Consider the following 22,862-nt stretch of genomic DNA (forward strand, 5'->3'; position numbering starts at 1 on the left):
CAAGGCTCTTCTCCAGCCTACATTAACAGAGAGAATAAAACCCCAGCTCGTACTGCCCCACCGTTTAGAAACGGGTGAACGACCTCCTAAGAGGCTGCGGCGGGGACACTAGGTTCCCGCTATGTCTGCAGCCGGGCGGGGCGGGGCGGGGCTGGGAGCCGGTGGGCGCAGACGGGGTGCAGTGCGCAGGCGCGCACCTGTGAAGCGCAGGGGCCCCGGGCACCCGGCCGTTCCCACCTCCCTTGTCTCTCCACCCGCAGGCCCCGCCTCGCTTCCTCCCCTCAGTCGCCCCGTGGCTCGGCCAGCGGACGGCGTATTGCTGCGTCATCGCCAGTGGCCGGTTTGAATGAGGCTCTTGTCGCACCGTGTCTGCCGCCACTACCGCGCCTCCGCCTCGGCCGCCGCCACAGCTTCTTTGCGGCCCTTTCCTTTCGCCGCTCTTGCCAGGCCCAGCCTTTCTGCGCCGCCGCCGCCTCCTAGCGCGCCCTGCCATGCCGCTCTACTCCGGTGAGCGCCCTCCTCATCTCGTGCTCCGCAGTCTCGCCCGGGGCTAGGCCTCTGTGTAGGCCTGGCCTGCAGGGCGGGTGCCCCGCTGAGCACGGGGCGGGGATTCCGCGGCGTGGAGGGGACCCTGGCCCCTTTCTCTCTCCCTGCGAGTTCCGGGCCCTGCAACGCGAGGGAGCTGTGCCCCTCCTGGGCCGCCGGGTGCGTGGGGTGGGAGCCGGAGGGGAGGTGGGGAAGCAGCGACCGTCCGCCCCTCTGAGTGGTGACTCTGCAGAATAGTTCTGTCTCTGTCCTCGCGTGCGGGGTAGGGTGAGGTTGTGTCACGGGGCAGCAGGGACCAGGCTGGAGGTGCAGTGGCATTTCCTGAACCTCTTCAGGGGTAGCCGTAGCCGTGGAAGGGAGCGGCCAGGAGGGGAAGCCTCGGTAAGGGAGTGATGGAGGGACCAGAGATGTGAGGTTAAGCCTTCCTTCCTTCCTCGTTCTGGGGGTTTCCCTCCATAGCCTCCCTTCGCTTACCCCTTGCTGCCACCACCCCGTTTGTACCAATTTCACTTTTATCCCGAGGCAGATTGCGAGCTTTTTGCTTCATTTTCATTTCATCAAACACTGTTTTGTGTTTCTGCGTCCGAAGCACAGTGTTAGCTTTGAGAGGTAAAGGAATACAAATGGTCGCGGGTATCATTTCCTTTTGATTGGCGTTTGACAGGGTTTTTTTGCGTGATGGCAGTCCAAGGGGTTGGCCAGGGATCATGTTTTTACTGAGTTAATGGACTTTGCTGTCTCCTAGTGTAATTCAAAATGGCCCCTAAAGTGTATGTGGTGGCTTCAGTTGGCTATGGATGTGTGATTCATTGGCCATCCTTGACACTCTATCATAATTCCTTTATTGAAAATTCAGCGTTTTCAAAGAATGACATCAAACAAAAGAATAATGTTTAAACTCGACATGGATTCTTGATGTTCTAGAATCTTGAATGCTTTAATAATGATTTTTTGTTTGTTCTTTTGGGTGAAGTATAAAAGAATAGCTTTATTGCTTTGCCAGGCAAAGGGGGCCACAGCAGGCTAATGCCCTCAAAACTGTGTGTCCCCAAATGCTTTAATAATGATTGCTCAACCTCTTTTTCTAAGGCCACAACAATGGAACAGTAGAATGGTACTTGAAATATTCTGTTTATGCAGTATAGAATTTAAGTGGCATTAATTAAGTAGTGGCGGTAAATACCTGTGTATGCTAATACTTAAACACACACAGGTAGTTTGTTCCCCTCAAAAAACGCCTGTACTCACCAAACTTTCTATCTTAGAAATTGAGTTCCATCTTAAATATTTAATTAGATCTTTTCCTCATTTCCAAAATGAGGGAATTGAAGTAGATTTCTAAGGTTTCTTCCTTTGACATCTCCATATTGAGAATCTGTATTTTCAGATTCTGCAAAAAGCCCTGTATTAAAACAAGAACATCTTAAGTACTGTCATAAGTTTTGATAGAAAATTAAACGTCCAGACACTTACGTGTTTAAGAAGAAGTGCTGTAAAAATTAGTGAACACTTTTTTGTCTGGTACAAAGCTAATGTTTTTTTTTGTTTGTTTTGTTTTGTTTTTTTTTTTTTGCGGTACGCGGGCCTCTCACTGTTGTGGCCTCTCCCGTTGCGGAGCACAGGCTCCGGACGCACAGGCTCAGCGGCCATGGCTCACGGGCCCAGCCACTCCGCGGCATGTGGGATCTTCCCGGACCGGGGCACGAACCTGTGTCCCCTGCATCGGCAGGCGGACTCTCAACCACTGCACCACCAGGGAAGCCCAAAGCTAATGTTTTTTATACATGTTGCTTTGTTTTAATATTCAACATAGTCCCGTGGTACTAGTATAATTCTCCTTTATGGCAGCGGTCCTCAACCTTTTTGGCACCAGAGACCAGTCGTGGAAGACAGTTTTTCCACAGTCCCGGGGAGGGGTTGGGGGGAAATGGTTTCGGGATGATTCAAGCACATTACATTTATTGTGCACTTTATTTCTATTATTACTACATTGTAATATATAATGAAATAATTATACAACTCTCCATAATGCAGAATCAGTGGGAGTCCTGAGCTTGTTTTCACTTCCCACTCACTGATAGGGTTTTGATATGAGTCTGCAAGCAGTTGATTTATTATGGTCTCTCTGCATTCAGATCTGTCTGCTAATGATAATCTGTATTTGCAGCCGCTCCCCAGCGGTAGCATCACTGCCTCAGCTCCACCTCAGATCATCAGGCATTAGATTCTCATAATGAGCGTGCAACCTAGATCCCTCACATGTGCAGTTCACTGTAGGGTTTGTGCTCCTATGAGAATCTAATGCTGCCACTGATCTGACAGGAGGTGGAGCTCAGGCGGTAACGCAAGCCGCAAGCCGTGGGGAGCGGCTGTAAATACAGAAGAAGCTTCTTTCCCTCGCCTGCTGCTCACCTCCTGCTGTGCGGCCCGGTTCCTAACAGGCCATGGTGTGGTATGGTCCGTGGCCCTGGGGTTGGGAACCCCTGGTTTATGGGTAAGCAAAAAGTTTAACTTGCCCATGGTGACACAGCTAAATAAATTTCAGATAGATTCGTCTTCATTATTTCTAATACAGTTTTGATTTAGTCCTCTCTCTTTTGTTTGTATTATTGTTATATGTTTCTGGTTTGTCTCAATGATTGTAGTCGTTCCCCCTTCAAACCAGTATTTTCTCTGCTGCTGCTAGAGTGTTCTAATGGTCAAACCAGACCAAAGTGGCCTTTATGAAAACCTTTCAGGGACTGCACATTTTGTACAACCTAAAGCCTGTATGTTTTAACATGACTTATGTTATCTTCCCTGACTTGATCTTTGGTCAGTTTCTCCTTTTTCAGCTGCTTCCCCTTCACTCTGGGAATTACTTGTATCTCAGAGGACACTATGCTGCTTTATGCTTTTGAGTGTCTTTTCCAAGAATGCTTTTATTCTTATTCTCTGGCTAACACCTGATTTTTTCTTTGAGACTCAAAATTGATAGTGGTAACTCACAGTTAACACTTTCTCCAGAGAATCCTTCCTCCCTCGTGAAGCATTCCACTGTGCTACTCTAGCATTTGTAATATTTATATTGTATTGTTAATTATTTTAACCTTTTTCCCTCTCTCCTTTATTAAACTGTGAGTTCACAGAGAGTCTCCCTAATCCTTGTTACTGGGCTTATCATTGAATGAACGCTAACACGTTAATTGAACTAGTGAAAGAATAGGGATTTGGAGTCAGGGTCACTTTTTTATATTCTGATTTTAGTAATCAGAGAAATTAGACAACTATTAATTATGGGATTCTCATTTTGAGTAGGTATAAAGTTTTCAGTGGAAAAAACTATGTACATCCTTGAGTGAGTGAGTGAGTTTGTTTGTTTATTTATTTATTTTTGGCTGTGCTGTATGGCTTGTGGGATCTTAGTTCCCTGACCAGGGATTGAAACCGGGCCCTGGGCAGTGAAAGCATGGAGTCCTAACCACTGGACCGCCAGGAAATTCCCTAGTTTATGTTAACATATTTCAAAAGTTAGCTATTTTATAAGATTGAAATTTTTTTATTGTGGTAAAATATATGTAACATAAAGTGTAGTTTTAAACAGTTTTAAGTGCACAGTTTTTAACACTGAGTACATTCACATCGCTGTGCAGCCGTCATCACCACCCACCTCTAGAAATTCTTCCCGTTCCTAAAATGAAACTCTGTACCCCTGTTTCCATTTCCCCCAGCCACCAGGCAACCCCCATTCTTCTTTCTGTCTCTAGGAATTTGACCACTCTAGGTACCTCACGTAAGTAGAATCATACAGTATTTGTCCTTTTGTGACTGGCTTGTGTCACTTAGCATAATGTCTCCAAGGTTCATCCATGTGGTAGAATGTGTCAGAATTTCATTATTTTTTTAAGGCTGATTAATGTCCATTGTATGTATATACCACTGTTGATGGGCACTTGGGTTGCTCCCATTTCTAGGCTATTGTGAAATAATGCTGCTAGGAACATGGGTATACAAATATCAGTTTGATTCCCTGGTTGCCATACTTTTGGGTATATACCTAGAAATGGAATTGCTGGATCACATAGTAGTAATTCTATGCCTGAGTTTTGAGGAACCACCATACTTTCTGTCACAGTGGCGGTACCATTTTTATATTCCCAGAGCAATGCACAAGCGTTCCAATTTCCCCACATCCCTGCCAACACTTGTTATCTTCTGTGGTTTTGTTGTTGTAGCCATCTGAATGGCTGTGAAGTAGGATTTCTATAATTTTTAATAATTTAGCTATATTTTTGGATTCTTCTTAATATTTGACCACCTCTTGCTCAGGAGGCAGACCTTTCAGTTCTTCTACACCTTTCTTCTTATAATCCAGGATCTATATTCCTTAACCTGTTTTCAGTGTGCTTTATTTTCCCAAGAATTTTTTTTCTTCTCAAAATACTCTAGCCTTTCTTCCCCTCTCTATTTCAGCAGTATGTAATATTCAACTGATTTTAATGATTGTTTAAATAAACACATTCTGAAGTCTGTGAACTTTATTCTGGGAAGTGTTTCAGTGTGGTCATATTTTGCAGATATTATTGGAGTAGGATTTAGAAGCCCTGTATATTTACTGACTGGTTTTGTGACATTAATCAATGAGCTTCTTTTAAGTCTCAATTTCCGTATTTATCAAATGAGAAGTTGGATTAGATCCAGTTAAATTTTATCCAAGATCTATTGCATTCACTTCACTCCTGATTTGGTAGGCCTTAGGTGTGTAAAAAGATTAATGACATAGTTTGGCTTTTAAGAACTAGCCTAATAGTTCCTTAAGGATCTTCTAAATCTTAAGTCTTGTTATTTTGTAAATTAAAAAAAAAATTATGGTTTGTTTGCAGTTACTGTGAAATGGGGAAAGGAGAAATTTGAAGGTGTAGAACTGAATACTGATGAACCTCCGATGGTGTTCAAGGCTCAGCTTTTTGCACTGACTGGAGTCCAGCCGGCCAGACAGAAGGTTATGGTGAAAGGGGGAACACTGAAGGTAAAATTTAGTCCATATTTTCATTATGTACTAGTGAAAATAACTAGCACCAGAAAATGTTGCATTTAAGGTATTTTTTATTTGGTGAGAGTATATAGTCTATGGTATTAAAACTCTTATTCATGTTAGTTTAAGGAAGGAACATTGTAGCCATTTCAAAACACTGTATTATAAAGCATCATTAAAATTTTGATTTTAAAATGCATTTTATCAGTGATTATCTCTGGGGGTCAGGGGACTGGGGCACTTTCCATTTATCTGTGTTTGAATTTTTTTCTTATGAATGTGTGTTAAAAGCATTTCATTTTGTATAGACTAAAAAAGTCTATTTGTTTTTCCTTAGTAATTTTCAGTTATGGGGTTAGAAATTTTATCTCTGTTAAAAATATGGAACAGTATGGTAAATTTATTTTTTAAAGGCTACTACACAATGTGTTTTTGTATATACATGCGAATGTACCAAATTTACTAAGGCCCTGGTTCTGGAATACTGGAAAACTTAATTTTTCCTTTGGCCTTTCTTGTATCCTACCATTAAAAGGAGCCCCTTTCTCTTAGAAGTAATCACTATCTAACATCTGCCTGGAGATGGGAGGAAAGAAATTTTTGTTTAAAAGAGAGGGAATTTAAGTTTTCCATTAGTTCCCTTGGAATGATCACATTGATTACAGTTAAGAGTCCAAGCTTACCAGTATCATTGATGAAGGGCCACAGAAAAGATGTGAAGGTATTTTCTTTATTATCGTTTGTAATACTATATAAGTTTTTTTGTGTGTGGTACGCGGGCCTCTCACTGCCGTGGCCTCTCCCGCTGCGGAGCACAGGCTCCGGACGCGCAGGCCCAGCGGCCACGGCTCACGGTCCCAGCCGCTCCACGGCACGTGGGATCTTCCCGGACCGGGGCACGAACCCATGTCCCCTGCATTGGCAGGCGGACTCCCAACCACTGCGCCACCAGGGAAGCCCATAAGTATAGTTTTTAAAATACACTTTCTTCAAGAGTTAGATGTGAAATGCTAAAGAGCTCTAATTAACTTTAGAGATAAGGATTGGCTACCCCTGTTAGCTGGGCCTTAAAACAGGTATTGGTGAAGAAACATTGTTTCCCCTCAAGTTGCAGTATGAGCTTTTGGTCATTAGTGAACTTGGTAATGTAATTTGTGCTGAACTGTGTACTGGTGGTATACTGTGGAGAATTACAGAAAAATGCTAATTAAATGAAACTATGACTAATAGCTACCACTTACTGAATACTTACTCTGTGCCAGGCTTTTGTTTTCTTTAATTGTCAACTGTATGTATATTAAAAATGAGGAAAGTAAATGTATTTTACATATTTTACTGAGCATCAGAGAGGCTTAAGTAACATATAGTAAGGCACCAAAAGAACATGTGATTTACAAGTCGAGCAGATCTGGGTTCATTTCCCAGCTTTGTGTGACCTTGGATAAGTAGGAGGAGGCATTATTTGAGGAGACATTTATAATTATCATTCCTTATGATTAGCAGTAATAGCCCTTAAACTGAGAAGGGCATTTAGAAACTTACTGTTCTACTTTGAAGCAGGATGCCCAAAAAGAAATAGTGGCACCACCAAAGGGAGGTGTATTGAGTGCCTGGTACCTTCGGTAAAAAGGAAGGAGTGATATGGAACTGAGTATCCCCTGAAGGGAAGGGCTTTTAGCTGCCAAAATATCTGTGGACCAATCATGGCATTTCAAAAGAAAACTTGATTTAAATTGAACATACTGAAGTCAAAGTATTTGTTAATTGATTCATAGATGTGAAATGTAGGACTTGAGAAACATTTGTGGATGCAGCAAATACTATTAAGGGTTAGTTTGCCTTGGGTAGTCTTGTTTACTCTCCAGGTATAATTTTTAGTAGCACTTTCATTCTCAAGAGTCTCTTGATTTGGGTGATTAATTATATAATCACCCTAATTATGTAGACCTTATTTCATTTTTGAAGTTATTCTTTATTCTTGTCAAACATATGCTAGTTATTAGCTCTGCTGGTTCCAGATATGCAAAAAATTAGCATCTGTCATCAGTCAAGTGTTTCAGTACTTTTGGTGCTGCCAAGTTTACTGCCTTTTAGATTGTATCTTATGTAGTTTGAACAATTGTTAGACTTACTAGTTTTAGGACTGCGTTTGTTTTTTGTTTTTTAAAAAATACTTTTGATTACAGTAATTTTAAGTAAAATCTGCGTATAGACAATTTCTATTTTGAAGTAGAAATCTAAAATTAGTTGATTTTTAGATTATGTTTGGATTATATGGGGGTGGTTAAATGTTTATTATTTGTCTTTAAAACAGGATGATGATTGGGGAAACATCAAAATAAAAAATGTAAGTATTATCTTAAGAACACTAGTTATAATGCAGTTCCCTAATTATTACACAAAATGTATTCCAAATGCCTTTATTTCTGTCTGTATATCCAGTTGTTCCAGCACTATCTGTTGAAAATATTTTCCTTTTCTCATTGATTTATGTCAGAGTCTCTCTTGAAAATCATTTGTTGGTCTATTTTTGGACTCGTTTCATTGATATATTTGATTAACCTTATACTAGTACCACATGGTCTTGATTACTAAAGCTTTATAATAAGTCTTGAAATAAGATAATGTAAGTTCTCCCACTTTTTCTGTTTCCTCAAGAATATTTTAACTCCTTTGCATTTCCTTATAATTTTAGAATTAGTCAATTCCAGCAAACGGACTCCTGGAATTTTGTTTAGGTTGCATTGAATCTGTAGTTCAGTTTGGGGAGAATGAACATCTTAAAGGTATTGAGTACTGAAATCCTTAAATAAGGTGTACTTCTCCATTTCTCTTAGCTCAGTTTTATAATTTTTCAGTATAGAGAGCTTGCACGATTTTTGTTAGATTCTGGAACTTAACATTTCTTGGCTATTTAATGATACTTTTAAAAAAATTTGTTTTCCAATGTTCATGGCTAGATTATAAAAATACAGTTTATTTTTAACCTGTGACCTTGCCAAATTCACTTTCTAGTTCCAGTAGTTTTTTTGTAGATTCCATTGGGTTTTCTATGTACGTAAGCATGCTCTTTGCAAATAGAGGCAGTTTTACTTTTCCCTTTCCAGTCTTTACGGCTGTTATTTCTTTTTTTGCCTTACTTTACTGGCTAGGACTTCTAATACAGCATTGAATAGAAAGTGGTGGGAGTGGACATCTTTGTCATTTCCTAGTTCACTAAGACCTTTTAAGTTATGAATGGCTCTTGAATTTTAAGTACTTTTCTGCTGATTAAAAGGATCATATGATTTTTCTCTTTTATTCTGGTAATCTGGCTAGTCTCATTGATTTTTAACTATTAAACCTTGCATATTTGGCATGTGCAGTTCTCAGATTTCTTGGTCTTTGTGACCTCTTTACACTCTCAAAAATTATTATTTTTTTTTGCGGTACGCGGGCCTCTCACTGTTGCGGCCTCTCCCGTTGCGGAGCACAGGCTCCGGACGCGCAGGCTCAGCGGCCATGACTCACGGGCCCAGCCACTCCGCGGCATGCGGGACCCTCCCAGACCAGGGCACGAACCCATGTCCCCTGCATCGGCAGATGGACCCCCAACCACTGCGCCATCAGGGAAGCCCTCAAAAATTATTTTTTAACCCCAAAGAATTTCATATATATGGGTTACGTCGATATTTATTGTATTTGAAATTAAGGCTGAGAAATTAAACATTATTCATTTAAAAGTAGCAGTAGCAAACCCATTACCTTTTTTTTTTTTGGAATTATTTTATTTATTTATTTTTGGCTGCGTTGGGTCTTCGTTGCTGGGTGCAGGCTTTCCCTAGTTGTGGTGAGCAGAGGCTACTCTTTGTCGTGGTGCACGGGCTTCTCATTGTGGTGGCTTCTCTTGTTGTGGAGCACAGGCTCTAGGCACGTGGGCTTCAGTAGTCGTGGCTCACAGGCTCTAGAGCGCAGGCTCAGTAGTTGTGGCGCACGGGCTTAGTTGCTCCGCTGCATGTGGGATCTTCCCGGAACAGGGCTCGAACCCGTGTCCCCTGCATTGGCAGGCAGATTCTTAACCACCACGCCACCAGGGAAGCCCTGTCTACTTCTTTTATCAAGCGTGTTGTAATCTCCAACTATTATTGTGGATTTGATTATGTCTCCTTTCAGTTGTATCAGTTTTGTTTTGTGTATTTTCAAGTTCTGTTATTAGGTGCATGCATATATAGGATCGTTAAATCTTGATGAATTGACCTTTCATCACAGTGAACTGTCCCTCTTTATCCTTGGTAATATTCTTTGCTCTCAGTTTTACTTTGACTTTAATAAAGCTACGCCATATTTCTTTTAATTATTGTTTGCATTTCATGTATTTTCCCATCCTTTTGCTTTTAATACATCTGTGTCTTTGTTTAAAATGGAGTTTTTTAGGTTAGCATATACTTGGGTCTTGCTTTTTTATCCAGTCTTACAATCTCTACTTTGTAATTGGAACCTTTAGACCACTTATGTTCAGTGTTATTATCTACATGTTTGGGTTTAATTTACCATCTTGGTATTTGTTTTCTGTCTCATTGTTCTTTTGCTGCCTTCTTTTCGATTATTTTTAATTTTGTGTTTATCTCTGACTTTGCTTTATCTCTGTTTTGTTATTTATGCTTTTATAAGTTTTCTGAGAAAATTCACTGACTATGAAATTCAGCGCTTTAAAATGTTCATTTCAGTGTGTTCTGCTATATTCATAGAGTTGTGCAACCGTCAACACTGTCTAGTTTTAAAACATATCATTATCCAAAAAGAAACCCTGTGTTCATTAACAGTCATTTTCCATTCTCCCCTCCATTCCCAGAGTTTTAATGATTTCTCTAGGGTAACAGTTCTCTGAGTGTATCCCGGGAACTCCAGGCAGTACCCAGGACTCTTTCAAGGAATCCTTGAGATCAAAACTGTTTTCATATTTTAAAAATGTATTTTCAAGTTGACATTAAGATTTTGTTTGCCTTTTCTGTTGTTGATTATGTACAGTAATTTTTCAGAGGTTGTGGGACATGTGATACTGCAGCAGATTGAATACAGAAACAAATATGAAAATCCACTGTTTTCTCTTAAGCCAAACATTAAAGACATTTGAAAAAATGTAGAACAATATCAGTCTTCACTAGTTTTGTTTTGAGAATATAATTATCTTTCATAAAAATGTTAATCTTAACATTAAGTGGGTTTATTGTTTTTGAATGAATATTATTAAAATTTCTCAGTTTTAATTTCTAATACGGTAAATATTGAGAACTACATAACAGAAGTTCTCAATTTTTAAGAATGTGAAGCAGGAGTCATCAAACTGTGAACTCTGAGCCAAATCTGGCCTGCAGCCTGTTTTTGTAAGGCCTGCAAGTTAGGAATGATATTTATATTTTTAAAGGGGTGGGGTTGAAAACAACAAAGAATATGCAACAAAGATGGTATGTGGCCCAGAAATTCTAAAATATTTATTATATGGCCTTTAATAGGAAAAGTTTGCCAACCGTTGGTATAAAGGGTCCTGTGATGATGTTTGATGTTTCTGAATTGCTGTTGTAAGGTTTATATTATGTATCTATAACGAGTGATTTCAGGCATAGTATAAGACTATTACAACAGTGTATTTCCATTTCCCTGCTTTGTGCTGTTGTTGTCATACATACATATAGTTTACTTCTACCTGTTAGAAAGTCCATACTACATTGCTATTATTTTTACTTTCTACATTGCTACTTTTGCTTTAAATAGTCATTTATCCTTTAAAGAGATTAAAAAACGTAGAAAACCCATATTTACCATTTCTGGTGCTCTTCCTTTGGATCCAGATCCAAATTGCCATCTGGTATCATTTTCTTCTGCCTGGAGAACTTCCTTTTTACATTTTTTGCAGAGCCTGTCTATGAGTTTTCTCTGCTTTTGTTTTTCTGAAAAACTCTTGGTTTCATTTCATTTTTGAAAAACATTTTTGATTGGTATTAAATTCTAGATTAACACTCTTTCAGTACTTGAAAGATGTCTTCTCATTTGTACAGTTGCTGTCATTCTTATCATTGTTCCTCTGCATGTAATGTGTCCTTTTTTCCCTGGGTGCTTTTGAGATTTTTCTCATTATTGGTTTTCAGCAATTTGTTTTGGTCAGGTTTTCTTTATATTCTGCTTAAACCTCTTGGATCTCTGTGTTTATAGTTTTTATTAAATTTAGAAAATCTTTAGCTATTTCTTTAGATATTTTTTCTGTCTGTCCTTCTCTTTCCTCTTTTTTGAGACTACAGCTACACATATATAGGGTAGTTTTGCCCATTGTAGAATTTTGGTCCCTTTTTTACAGATGTTGTACAGGTTTTTTACAGATGTTCATCAGGTTGAGGAAAGTTCTCTTCTATTTCTAGTTTGCTGAGAGTTATCATGAATGGGAGTTGAGTTTTGGCAAATACTTTTTCTATATATATTGAAATTTTTCTTTTTAAATCCTTTAATCTCAATGTGATGAACTACACTGCCTTTTTCGAAATAGTAAACCACTTGGTCATTATATATTTTCCTTTTTATATAACGTGGATTCTGTTGGTAGTATTTTGTTAAGTATTTTTGTGTCTCTTTGTGAGAGATGGTTTGTAGTTTTCTTGAACTTTGATTTTTGCTATCAGTGTAATGCTGACCGTATAAAATGAGTTATGAAAAAAATGAGTTATGAAGCATTCATACCTCTCCTCTTTTCTGAAAGAGTTTATATATACACACACACACACACACACACACATATTAGTGTCTCATAGAATTCTCTAGTGTAGTTCTCTGGGCTTGGAGCTTTCTTGGTGGGAAGACTTTTAATTCAGAATTTAGAGTCTTTAATAAATGTAGGATTATTCAGATGTTATATTTTCTTTACACCGGTTTTGGTAGTGTCTTTTAAGGAATTGGTCTGTTTAGTTTAAATTGTTGGATTGACTGTCATACTACATTCTTACAGGATATCCTACAGATTCTAGAATCTGTAGTTCTGTCGTTCCACCCCTCCCCCAGCCCCTGTATTGGCAAATTGTGATTTCTTGCTTATTGTCTTTATCATCTAGGCAGAGGTTGTAAAGTTTCATTGATATTTTTTTCTCCCCAGTCCAAAGAGTTAACTTTTGCTTGTTCATTTATTATTTTATTGATTTCCCCTCTTTGCTTCATTTCCTCCTTTTACTTTGATTTTAATATATACTTCTGCTAGCTTCTTAAGGTGGAAGCATATTTAATTTAATTTTAAGCCTTTTTTGTTGGCTTTCTACTTATCTCTACTGCCTGTTTTTCTATTGTGCCTATATATAGTGATTTTTTTTTTAAGTTTGTCCTTTAAAATTTTGATTGTGGTAATGGGCAAGTTTTTAAGATTTATATAGTTATATACTAGAGACATGAGTCCTTTCATCTTTTATGTCAATTTTAGAAAATCTTCCAAAAACAGTAAGACTTTTTAGAAAATAAACAAATGTTTTGTAATTATTTGTTTCATTTTATTTACGTTTAAATCTTCAGTTTCTAATTCATTTTGGGTGTGGCATATCATGAGGTGGAGAACTCAAAGTATTTTTTTTCTAAATTATTGTCCTCAACATTCTTCATTTTGTAATCTATTTTCTTAATAATTTTAAAGGTATTGTTGTTTTTAGTCTTTCTTCTTTTTCAGAAATTTCTTAGCTGTTGTCATGGGTATGAATTTGCTACATGAATGAAACATTTTTTAAAGTTTCAGAAAGGAATTTTGTTAAATTTATTTGATAGTTTGGAATCACATCTTTACATAATTTTTCTATTCCAGAAATCTTTCGTGTCCTTCAGTTTCTTTAGGTGTTTTTTAATATCCCTAAGTAAAGCTTTATAGTTTTCTTATTAAAGTATTACATATTTCTTGTTATGTTTACTCTTAGATATTTGTTGGTATTCTTTCTTTTCTGTTGTATTTTCTGACTGTTGCTAGTATATTCCTCAGATATTTGGTTTTCCTGAGACAGTTGTCTTTTTTTAATAAATGTATTTATTTTATTTATTTTATTTTTGGCTGTGTTGGGTCTTCGTTGCTGCATGCGGGCTTTTCTGTAGTTGTGGCAAGTGGGGGCTACTCTTCGTTGCGGTGCGTGGGCTTCTCACTGCGGTGGCTTCTCTTGTTGCGGAGCACAGGCTCTAGGCACACGGGCTTCAGTAGTTGTGACACACGGGCTCAGTAGTTGTGGCTTACAGGTTCTAGAGCGCAGGCTCAGTAGTTGTGGCACACAGTGTTGGTTGCTCTGGGGCATATGGGATCTTCCCAGACCAGGGCTCGAATCCTTGTCCCCTGCATTGGCAGGTGGATTCTTAACCCCTGCGCCACCAGGGAAGCCCGACAGTTGTCTTTTAAGAAAGATTCTTTAGTGATAGCTTAGTACTGCTTTGCTGTTATCTTATAGAAAGTTTAAATAAAAATAATAGGTGATAGAATGAAGATTGTTGGATTTGAACATAGGTACTCATAAGACTGAGTTTGGTGACCTTATTAATTTACTAATTTTAATCTTCGTCTAGATATTTTTATTTTATTGTCCTTTTTTTTTTAAAAAAATTTCTCCTTCTGGCCTTTTTTTTTCTTTTAAACCTCTCTACCCTCTGTCTTTGTCTCAGATGTTTTTGTCTTCCAGAAAGATACTGAATAAGATGTTCACATTTCAGGATTATGAGACTTAAGGTGACAGTGTCTCCATTGTTCTTCTGTTGTATGGAATGGTGTATCTGTACTGAATATAAGTATTCCCTTAAGTTAATAATGTGTAGAATTATACAATTAGATATTTTGAACTAATTTATATGTTTGGTTTGATATTTTCTAATAATGGAGATTTCAGTGCTTTCAAAATATTTCTATTCAAATGTAAATAATGGTTACATTTCACAATAGACTTTCATAGAAAGAATCTTATCAGTGCGTACTGTGTTATGGGGAGAAATGATGCCACAAAATATTAATGATCATTTGAAGAATTCTCTCCTTTCCAATATTGAAAACATTCTCAGCTTTCTTTGTGACTGTGTTTTTTCTGTTAGCTTTATTGACGTATAGTATATAGAGAGTAAGATTCACCTACTTTATTGTAAGAGTTTGATGGATTTGGTTAACTTTATACAGTCATGAAACCACTACCACAGTCAAGATAAAGAAGCTCCACTATTCTAAGAAGTTTCCTTATACCCCTTTTCAGATAAGCAGGTGACCTGTGGCCTGAGGCAGCCACCCTAGTACTTTTTTTTTAACAGTTCAGTGATCTTTAATGTATTTACAGAGTTGCGTAACCTTCACCACAGTCTCATTTTGGAATATTTTCATCACCCCAGAAAGAAATGAGTTCCCATTTAAAGACACTCCCTATTCTCACCTTCATTTTTAGCAACCACTAATCTACTTTGTGTCTCTCTAGATTTACCTTTTCTAGCAAATAGAAGCATGCAACATGTGTTTTTCTGTGTCTGGCTTCTTTCATTGCACATAAACGTGATCAACTTTTCAGCATTTTCATGAAATTAATTTTTTTTTAAACAGGGAATGACTTTACTAATGATGGGGTCAGCAGATGCTCTTCCTGAGGAGCCCTCAGCTAAAACTGTCTTCGTAGAAGACATGACAGAAGAACAGTTAGCATCTGCTGTAAGACATACCACATTTTATATATTTGATCACTACTTTTAAGAAGTACAGTTAGTAAGATGCCTTTCAGAAAGCATCTACATGTTTTGAAGATTTAATCAATATTAAGATGTATGTTATTAGCAGTAAATAAAAGTTTTATCTTTGAAATTGGCTCAGGGAATCCTTTTTTAATTGAATAATTCATTATAAAGTCAGTGAATATCTGTAATAAATATGTGTCTGGCAGATAGTGCTATTTAAATGTTTACTATTATTTTATGGGAAAACAGGCTCAAAGAAGTTAAATAGTTTAAATGCTGGGATATTTAAATTCTTAAAACCTTCCATGTTGAAAATATACAATTTATCCTTAATTTAAATGCAGTGTTGGTTTAGAAACTGGCCAACACACACTTGTCAAATATTATCATTATTTTTACTACCCAGCATTTATATAGTACCATTCATTTTTTTGAAGTGTTTCTGTATATATTTTGTTACCCTCTTCCAGTGATAAACCTGCAGATGAGGCAGAACTGATATGATTGTTTTCTTATTATTTTTAAGAAGGGAATTAAAACAGGATGATTGTCCGCATGATGCAAGTAAAATTTTTTGTTAGGGAAATAAAACATTGTTAAGGTAGAATAAATTGGTATGAGTTGGTAAATTGTATTTGCTTCAGTGTGTTTAGTGATTTATATATGCTGTGTCATCTTTTAAAAATGATTTAATCCTTTTCCTTATCAGATGGAATTACCATGTGGATTGACAAACCTTGGTAACACTTGTTACATGAATGCTACAGTTCAGTGTATTCGTTCTGTACCTGAACTCAAAGATGCCCTTAAAAGGTAAGACAGAAGAGAGATTGTTTTATGTCATATATATATATATATATATATATATATATTAGCAGCTTTATCGTGATATAATCCATTTATCGTACAATTCACCCTTTTAACATGTTCAATTAGATGGTCTTTATTATATTCACAAGGTTGTGCAACCATCACCACGGTCTAATTTCAGAATATTCCCCTGCCCCCCAAGAAGAAACCTCATACTCATTAGCAGTCGCTCCTTATACCTTTCCCACTTCCAGCCCTAGGCAACCATTAATCTACTTTTTGTCTTACAGATTTGCCTATTCTGGACATTTCATATTAATGGGATCATACAGTACGTGGTCTTTTTGCTGACTGGCTTCTTTTACTTAGCATAATGTTTTCTACGTTCATCCATGTTGTAGCATGATTCAGTACTTCATTCCTTTGTATGAATGAATAATAGTCCATTGTATGGATATACTGTGTTTTGTTTATCCATTCATCAGTTGATGGACATTTGGATTGTTTCCGTATTTTAGCTATTATGAATAATGCTGCTATGAACACTCAAGCACAAGTTTTTGTGCAGATGAGTTGTTTTCATTTCTCTTGATTATGAGTGGATGGCTCTGTCACATGGTAACCTGTGTTGAGCAACATTTTAAAAGTATTGTAAAATGTTTAGCGTTCTTCTGCTTCAAGGTTTATGCTGTTCTCCAATTTTGCATATTACTGAACTTTCAAATCTGCTAACACCTGCTGCATTGATTCCACTCTGGATTCTAAAGTATCAATTTCTTTTTGGAAATTTTTCTTTGCTTCTAACATTTCTTGAAGTTTCTTCTTGAGAATGGCTAATGAAAACATCACTAATCTGATGAGATATCATTAAGCAGTTGTCATCTGCAAGTGTGATATCCTCACAAGCATCTCCTAAATTTTGGAGCTGTTTCTTTTTTAATTCTGTTTCTTCCTTTAACTGTGTGATTCTACTTGTATTCTGTGCACATTTATCTTTTGTTGATCTTCAGATGTAACATTGACATCTGTGTAGTCAACTTCATGGTGGCTGCCATCTTGGGACTCTGTCTTTGATTATAGCCATTCTAAGGGTGAAATGGTATCTCATTGTGGCCCTCATTTGTATTTACCTAGTGACTAATGATGTTGAGCATCTTTTCATGTGCTTATTGGCCATTTGTATATCTTTGTAGAAATGTCTGATCAGCATATCCTTTTCCTATGCTTTAAATGGTTTGTCTTTTTATTATTCAGTTGTAAGTGTTCTTCATATATTCTGGGTACAAGTCCTTTTTCAGGTAATTTGCGAATATTTTCTTCCATTTTGTGAGTTGTCTTTTCACTTTCTTGACCGCATTCTTGTAGCACAGAAATTTTAAATTTTGATGTAGTTGAATTTTTTTTTCTTTTTTTTGGTGTCATATGTAAGAAACCATTGCCTAATTTCTAGGTCATAAATTTTTTTTAAGAGTTATATAGTTTTAGCTCTTACATTTAGGTCTATGATCCATTTTTAGGTGATTTTTTTGTATGGTGGGTGGTAGTTTTCCCCATTCTTTTGCATGCGGATGTCTAGTTCTTTCAGTACCATTTGTTGAGAAGACTAGTCTTTCCTGTTGAATTGTCTTAGCACCTTTTTTGAAAATTAATTGACCATAATGTATGTAGTAAAAAGTAAGATTGGATTCTCAATTCTAGTCTAGAAACACATACGTTGTATGTTTATCCTTATACCAGTGAGTAACAGTTTTTAAAAGAAATAGAACTTTGTTTTTATACTATTGTATTTACAAGAGTAAACAGTTATTCATGTTTTGAGAACATATCAAATAGTCTATAAAATGAGGGTCCCTTCTCTTCAGTGAGTATAAATGTGTAACTTAAAAAAATATGTAATTTAATTCTGACTACATTTATTACATCTGTTTTGATTCATACATTGCCAGTTATTAATATGTGGTGGAATTCTGAACTACAGTTTGGATTCTTAGCTTTATGAATGCTGTGTGGTTTTTTCTCCCCTACTGGCTTATGAAATGCTTTGATAAAATTGAGCAGTAGAGAGGAGAGAGAAGGGACATGCAGAAACCTGAGAGTAACTGAAGGTTTTCTGAATTTCTCTGAAGTGAACACTTGTCAGGTATTTACATGAAGTTGCCTAGATTGCCACTAATATACTGCCAGTGCACAAGACAGAGCACCTGTCTTCAAGGTACTGATGGTCTGATGGAGGAAGACTACCAAGTAAACGGGTACTGTTTCAGAACAGCTTTGCTGGGAAATGTTAAAGTCAGTTATTTTTCCTCAGAGATTCATAGTTATTTCCCCACTGTTGTAGTGTGCCCATGGTTACTGAGAGGTCTAATATCAATCTCTATTCTTAATCTTTTCTGTCAGTAACTTTTAGGGTTTTCTCTTTATTTTTGTTTTCAACGTTTTCCAACAGTCCTAAGTGTGGGTTTTCTTTTATTTATCTCATTTAGCCCTCAGTGGGTGCTTTCAGTCTGAGGACTGTTGTCCTAAACTCTGGGACATTCTTAGCCATTATTTCTTCAGATATTGCTTCTCTTCTATTTTACCTTCCTCTTATATTCTAAATATTGGGGTTCTTGGATCTGTTGCTAATGTCTTTTTTTTCTCTGCACTTTTATTTTTATGTGCTGTGTTCTAGGAGAATGCCTCAGTTCTGTTTTACATTTCACTGATTTGTACGTTAGCTTTGTTTCACAACTGCTCATTTATCACAACCTTCTTTTTAATAAAATCTCCCTTTCTTAAGTTTTGGATATGATTCCTGCTTTTATTTCTCTGAGGCTCCAAAGTATTCTTATTTAAAGGTTTTTTTTTTCCTGTTTGGTCCTTTAACTTTGTTCTCTTTGGATATATAGATCTTCATTTCTTTGAAGATGGTGTACTTATGCAGTGTATTCTCTTGTGTTCCAAGTGCAAATTATCTGAATGAGTAGCTTGCTGGGGCAGCTCCCTGTCATAGAGGGTGGCTAGTTGGGACAGATTTGCCTTATTTCCAAGACTTCCTCTTTACTCTTTTCATCTGGGATTCCTTATTATAGCCTCTACGTCAAGGAGAGCTCTCTTTCATGTTTTGGAGTTAGCTTCTCTGAGTTTTATATAAGCAGGGAGATTTCATCTTGTTGCTTCCATTTTCTTGAAACCAAGTAAACTATTTTGAATTCTAAGTTGTTGCAAGAGGGTGGAAGCCCCTGTACTTACTAACTTAATCGATACAGAATGATGTGGATGGGGTTGTATGTCTTTGGGAAAATGATACTAACTGATAAAATAGGAATGAAAGAAAAGAGGACAATTCCATGAAAGATGCTTTACTGCTGGAGATGCTGAAGTTCATCCTCAAATGTATGGCAGGTTCTGGAGAGTGGGATGTATACCGATGAAGAGTAGAAAGAAAACGCATTCAAGAGAAACAGGCTGGATTAGCTGAAGAGAAGCAGTGAGGGCCAAGAACAATACCTGCAGATAAAATCTGGTTTGCTTGATGCTGCCCAACAGTGGAACCTCATCTTAATGTGGGAGTTCTAAATTTAGAACCTAAAGTGAAAAGTGTATATAATAAAAATTACTCTTAAATTCTATGTTACTTGTAAAAGACAGTATCACATGACAATATTTTTGTCTTATTGGAGACTGGCAAGCCAACTCTTAGTAAGTACAAAATAGTCTTTTCATTGGCAATTACTAGACTGCTATTTTACTTTCATTTTCAAATTTGTAGAGGAATGATCTATTTTTGATAGAACTTACCAATAAAATTGGCTGGACCCAACTTTTTTGGGGGCATTTTATTTATTTTTATAAATTTATTTATTTATTTTTGGCTGTGTTGGGTCTTCATTGCTGCGCATGGGCTTTTCTCTAGTTGCGGCAAGTGGGAGCTACTCTTCGTTGCGGTGTGCGGGCTTCTCATTGTGGTGGCTTCTCTTGCTGCAGAGCACGGACTCTAGGCATGCAAGCTTCAGTAGTTGCAGCACATGGGCTCAGTAGCTGTGGCTCACAGGCTCTACAGCGCAGGGTCAGTAGTTGTGGCGTATGGTCTTAGTTGCTCTGTGGCATGTGGGATCCTCCTGGACCAGGGCTCGAACCCGTGTCCCCTGCATTGGCAGGCGGATTCTCAACAACTGCACCACCAGGGAAGCCCTTTTTGGGGCATTTTAAATGTCCATTTTCTGTGTCTTTTTGAGTCAGTTTTGGTAATTTATTGTTTCCTACGAATTTGTCCCTATGTCTTTGAACTATTTTAGCATATGAGTTACTCTGTTTTGGGATCTATTTTTTTCTCCATTTTTATTTCGTATTAGTTATTTTTTCTCTTTTGATTACCTTGCCAGAGGTTTGTGTATTTTTTCACAGAATCAGCTATTAGATTTATTCACTCAGTTCTTTCAGTTGTCTGATTCGTTCTACTTTTGTTTGTATTAATGTTTTATTTCTGTTTTCCTTAGACTTGTTATATTATTTTTTAAGTTGCATGCTTGGATCATTAATTTATTCTTATGTAGGAATGAAAGTATTTAATTCTGAGATTTTGCTTGTTTTCTATTCATTAGATGAGATTGCTCAGATGTTTTTTAAAAAATGTTATAAAAGGGACTTGCCTGGTGGTCCAGTGGGTAAGACACTGTGCTCCCAATGCAAGGGGCCCGGGTTTGATCCCTGGTTTGGGGAACTAGATCCCACATGCATGCCACAAGTAAGAGTTTGCATGCTGCAATTAAGTAGTCCACTTGCCGCAACTAAGCAGCCCGCATGCCACAACTAAAGATCACGTATGCCACAACTAAGACCCGGTGCAGTCAAAATAAATAAATATTTAAAAAATAAGTTATAAATTCTTATCTTTTCCTTTTGCCCCAAAGTTTTTTGTTTTTTGCTTTTCTTATTGAAGTATAGTTGATTTACAGTGTTGTGTTAATTACTGCTGTCCAGCAAAGGGATTCGTTTATACATATATATATTCTGTTTTTTTAATATTCTTTTCCGTTATGGTTTATCACAGGATATTGAATATAGTTCTCTGTGTTATACAGTAGGACCTTGTTTTATCCATTCTGTATATAAAAGCTTACATCTGATAACCGCAACCTCCCACTCCCTCCCCTCCCCCAACCCCCGCCCCCTTGGCAACCACCAGTCTGTTCTCTATGTCCATGATTCTGTTTCTGGGATAGGTTCATTTGTGTCATATTTTAGATTCCACATATAAGTGATATCATATGGTATTTGGCTTTCTCTTTCTGACTTACTTCACTTAGTATGACAATCTCTAGTTGTATCCATGTTGCTGCAAATGGCATTATTTCTTTCTTTTCTGTGACTGAGTAGTGTTCCATTGTATGTGTGTGCCACATCTTCTTTATCCATTCAGCTGTCGATGAACATTTAGGTTGTTTCCATGTCTTGGCTATTGTGAACAGTGCTGCTATGAACATAGGGGTGTATGTATCTTTTTGAATTATAGTTTTGTCCAGATATATGTCCAGGAGTAGAATTGCTGGATCATATGGTAATTCTATTTTTACTTTTCTGAGGAACATCCATACTGTTTTCCACAGTGGCTGCACCAGCTTATATTCCCACCAGCTGTGTAAGGAGGGTTCCCTTTTCTCCATACCCTCTCCAGCATTTGTTATTTGTAGACTTTTTTAAAGGTATTATTATTTTTAAAAAATTTATTATTATTTATACTATTTATTTTTTGCTGCATTGGGTCTTAGTTGCAGCATGCAGGATCTTTGTTGCGGCATGCGGAATCCTTAGTTGTGGCATCTGGACTTCCTAGTTGCTGCACGCGGGCTTCTTAGTTGCAGCATGTGGACTATTTAGTTGTGGCATGCATGTGGGATCTAGTTCCCTAATCAGGGGTCAAACCCAGGCCCCCTGCATTGGGAGTGTGCAGGCTTACCCACTGGACCACCAGGGAAGTCCCTGCCCATTTTTGGATTGGCTTGTTTGTTTTTTCGTTATTGAGCTGTATGAGCTGTTCGTATATTTTGGAAATTAAGCCCTTGTCTGTTGCATCATTTGCAAATATTTTCTCCTGTTGTATTTTCGTTTTGTTTATGGTTTCCTTTGCTGTGCAAAACCAAAGTTTGCTTTTAATTATTGAATTATATAGAAACATATACAAATGAATTATCCCAGAGTGAACACATCCCTGTAACTGATGGGGATCAACAGAGCTCTGTTAGCACTCCAAAAATCCCCTCACCAATCCCTTCCTATCCACTGCCCCCACCCTTCTTTGCAAAGTTGTTATACTCACCTGACTTCTAATTTTGAGTAATTTTGCTTATTTTGAACTCTTCATGAACAGAAACATACAGATTATGTTCATTCGAGTCAGGCTCATTATATTTGGCTTTTCTATGTTGTGTGTGTGTTCATTCATGTTCATGCTGTAGGGCAGTGGTCCCCAGCATTTTGGCAGCGGGGACTGGTTTCATGGAAGACAGTGTTTTCGTGGACCGGTGTGGGGGTGGGGGGGAATGGTTTCGGGATGATTCAGAGCATTACATTTACTGTGCACTTTATTTCTATTATTATTACATTATAATATATAATGAAATAATTATACAACTCACCATAATGCAGAATCAGTGGGAGCCCTGAGCTGGTTTTCACTTGTCACTCACTGATAGGGTTTTGATATGAGTCTGCAAGCAGTTGGTTTATTATGGTCTCTGTGCAGTCAAACCTCTCTGCTAATGATAATCTGTATTTGTAGCCACTCCCCATCACTGCCTCAGCTCCACCTCAGATCATCAGGCATTAA

The 22,862-nt window shown here is 37.7% G+C and overlaps 1 protein-coding gene and 1 pseudogene across 1 annotated transcript in view; one reads left to right on the plus strand and one right to left on the minus strand.

Moving 5' to 3' along the window:
* Positions 1 to 299: 299 nt before the first annotated feature.
* USP14 (ubiquitin specific peptidase 14) overlaps positions 300 to 22,862 on the plus strand; it is a 46,206-nt gene continuing 23,643 nt past the window's right edge. The window contains exons 1-5 of the mRNA XM_029222001.1: positions 300 to 507; positions 5,409 to 5,554; positions 7,875 to 7,907; positions 15,117 to 15,221; positions 15,954 to 16,057. Of these exons, the coding sequence (XP_029077834.1) occupies positions 492 to 507; positions 5,409 to 5,554; positions 7,875 to 7,907; positions 15,117 to 15,221; positions 15,954 to 16,057 (404 nt within the window). The 5' untranslated portion in view covers positions 300 to 491. The remainder of the gene's footprint in view (positions 508 to 5,408; positions 5,555 to 7,874; positions 7,908 to 15,116; positions 15,222 to 15,953; positions 16,058 to 22,862) is intronic.
* On the minus strand, positions 16,715 to 17,109 carry LOC114898218 (annotated as a pseudogene).

The sequence above is a fragment of the Monodon monoceros genome, unplaced genomic scaffold (assembly GCF_005190385.1).
Source record: "Monodon monoceros isolate NGI ecotype Baffin Bay Population unplaced genomic scaffold, NGI_Narwhal_1 Super_Scaffold_1, whole genome shotgun sequence".
NCBI lineage: Eukaryota > Metazoa > Chordata > Mammalia > Artiodactyla > Monodontidae > Monodon > Monodon monoceros.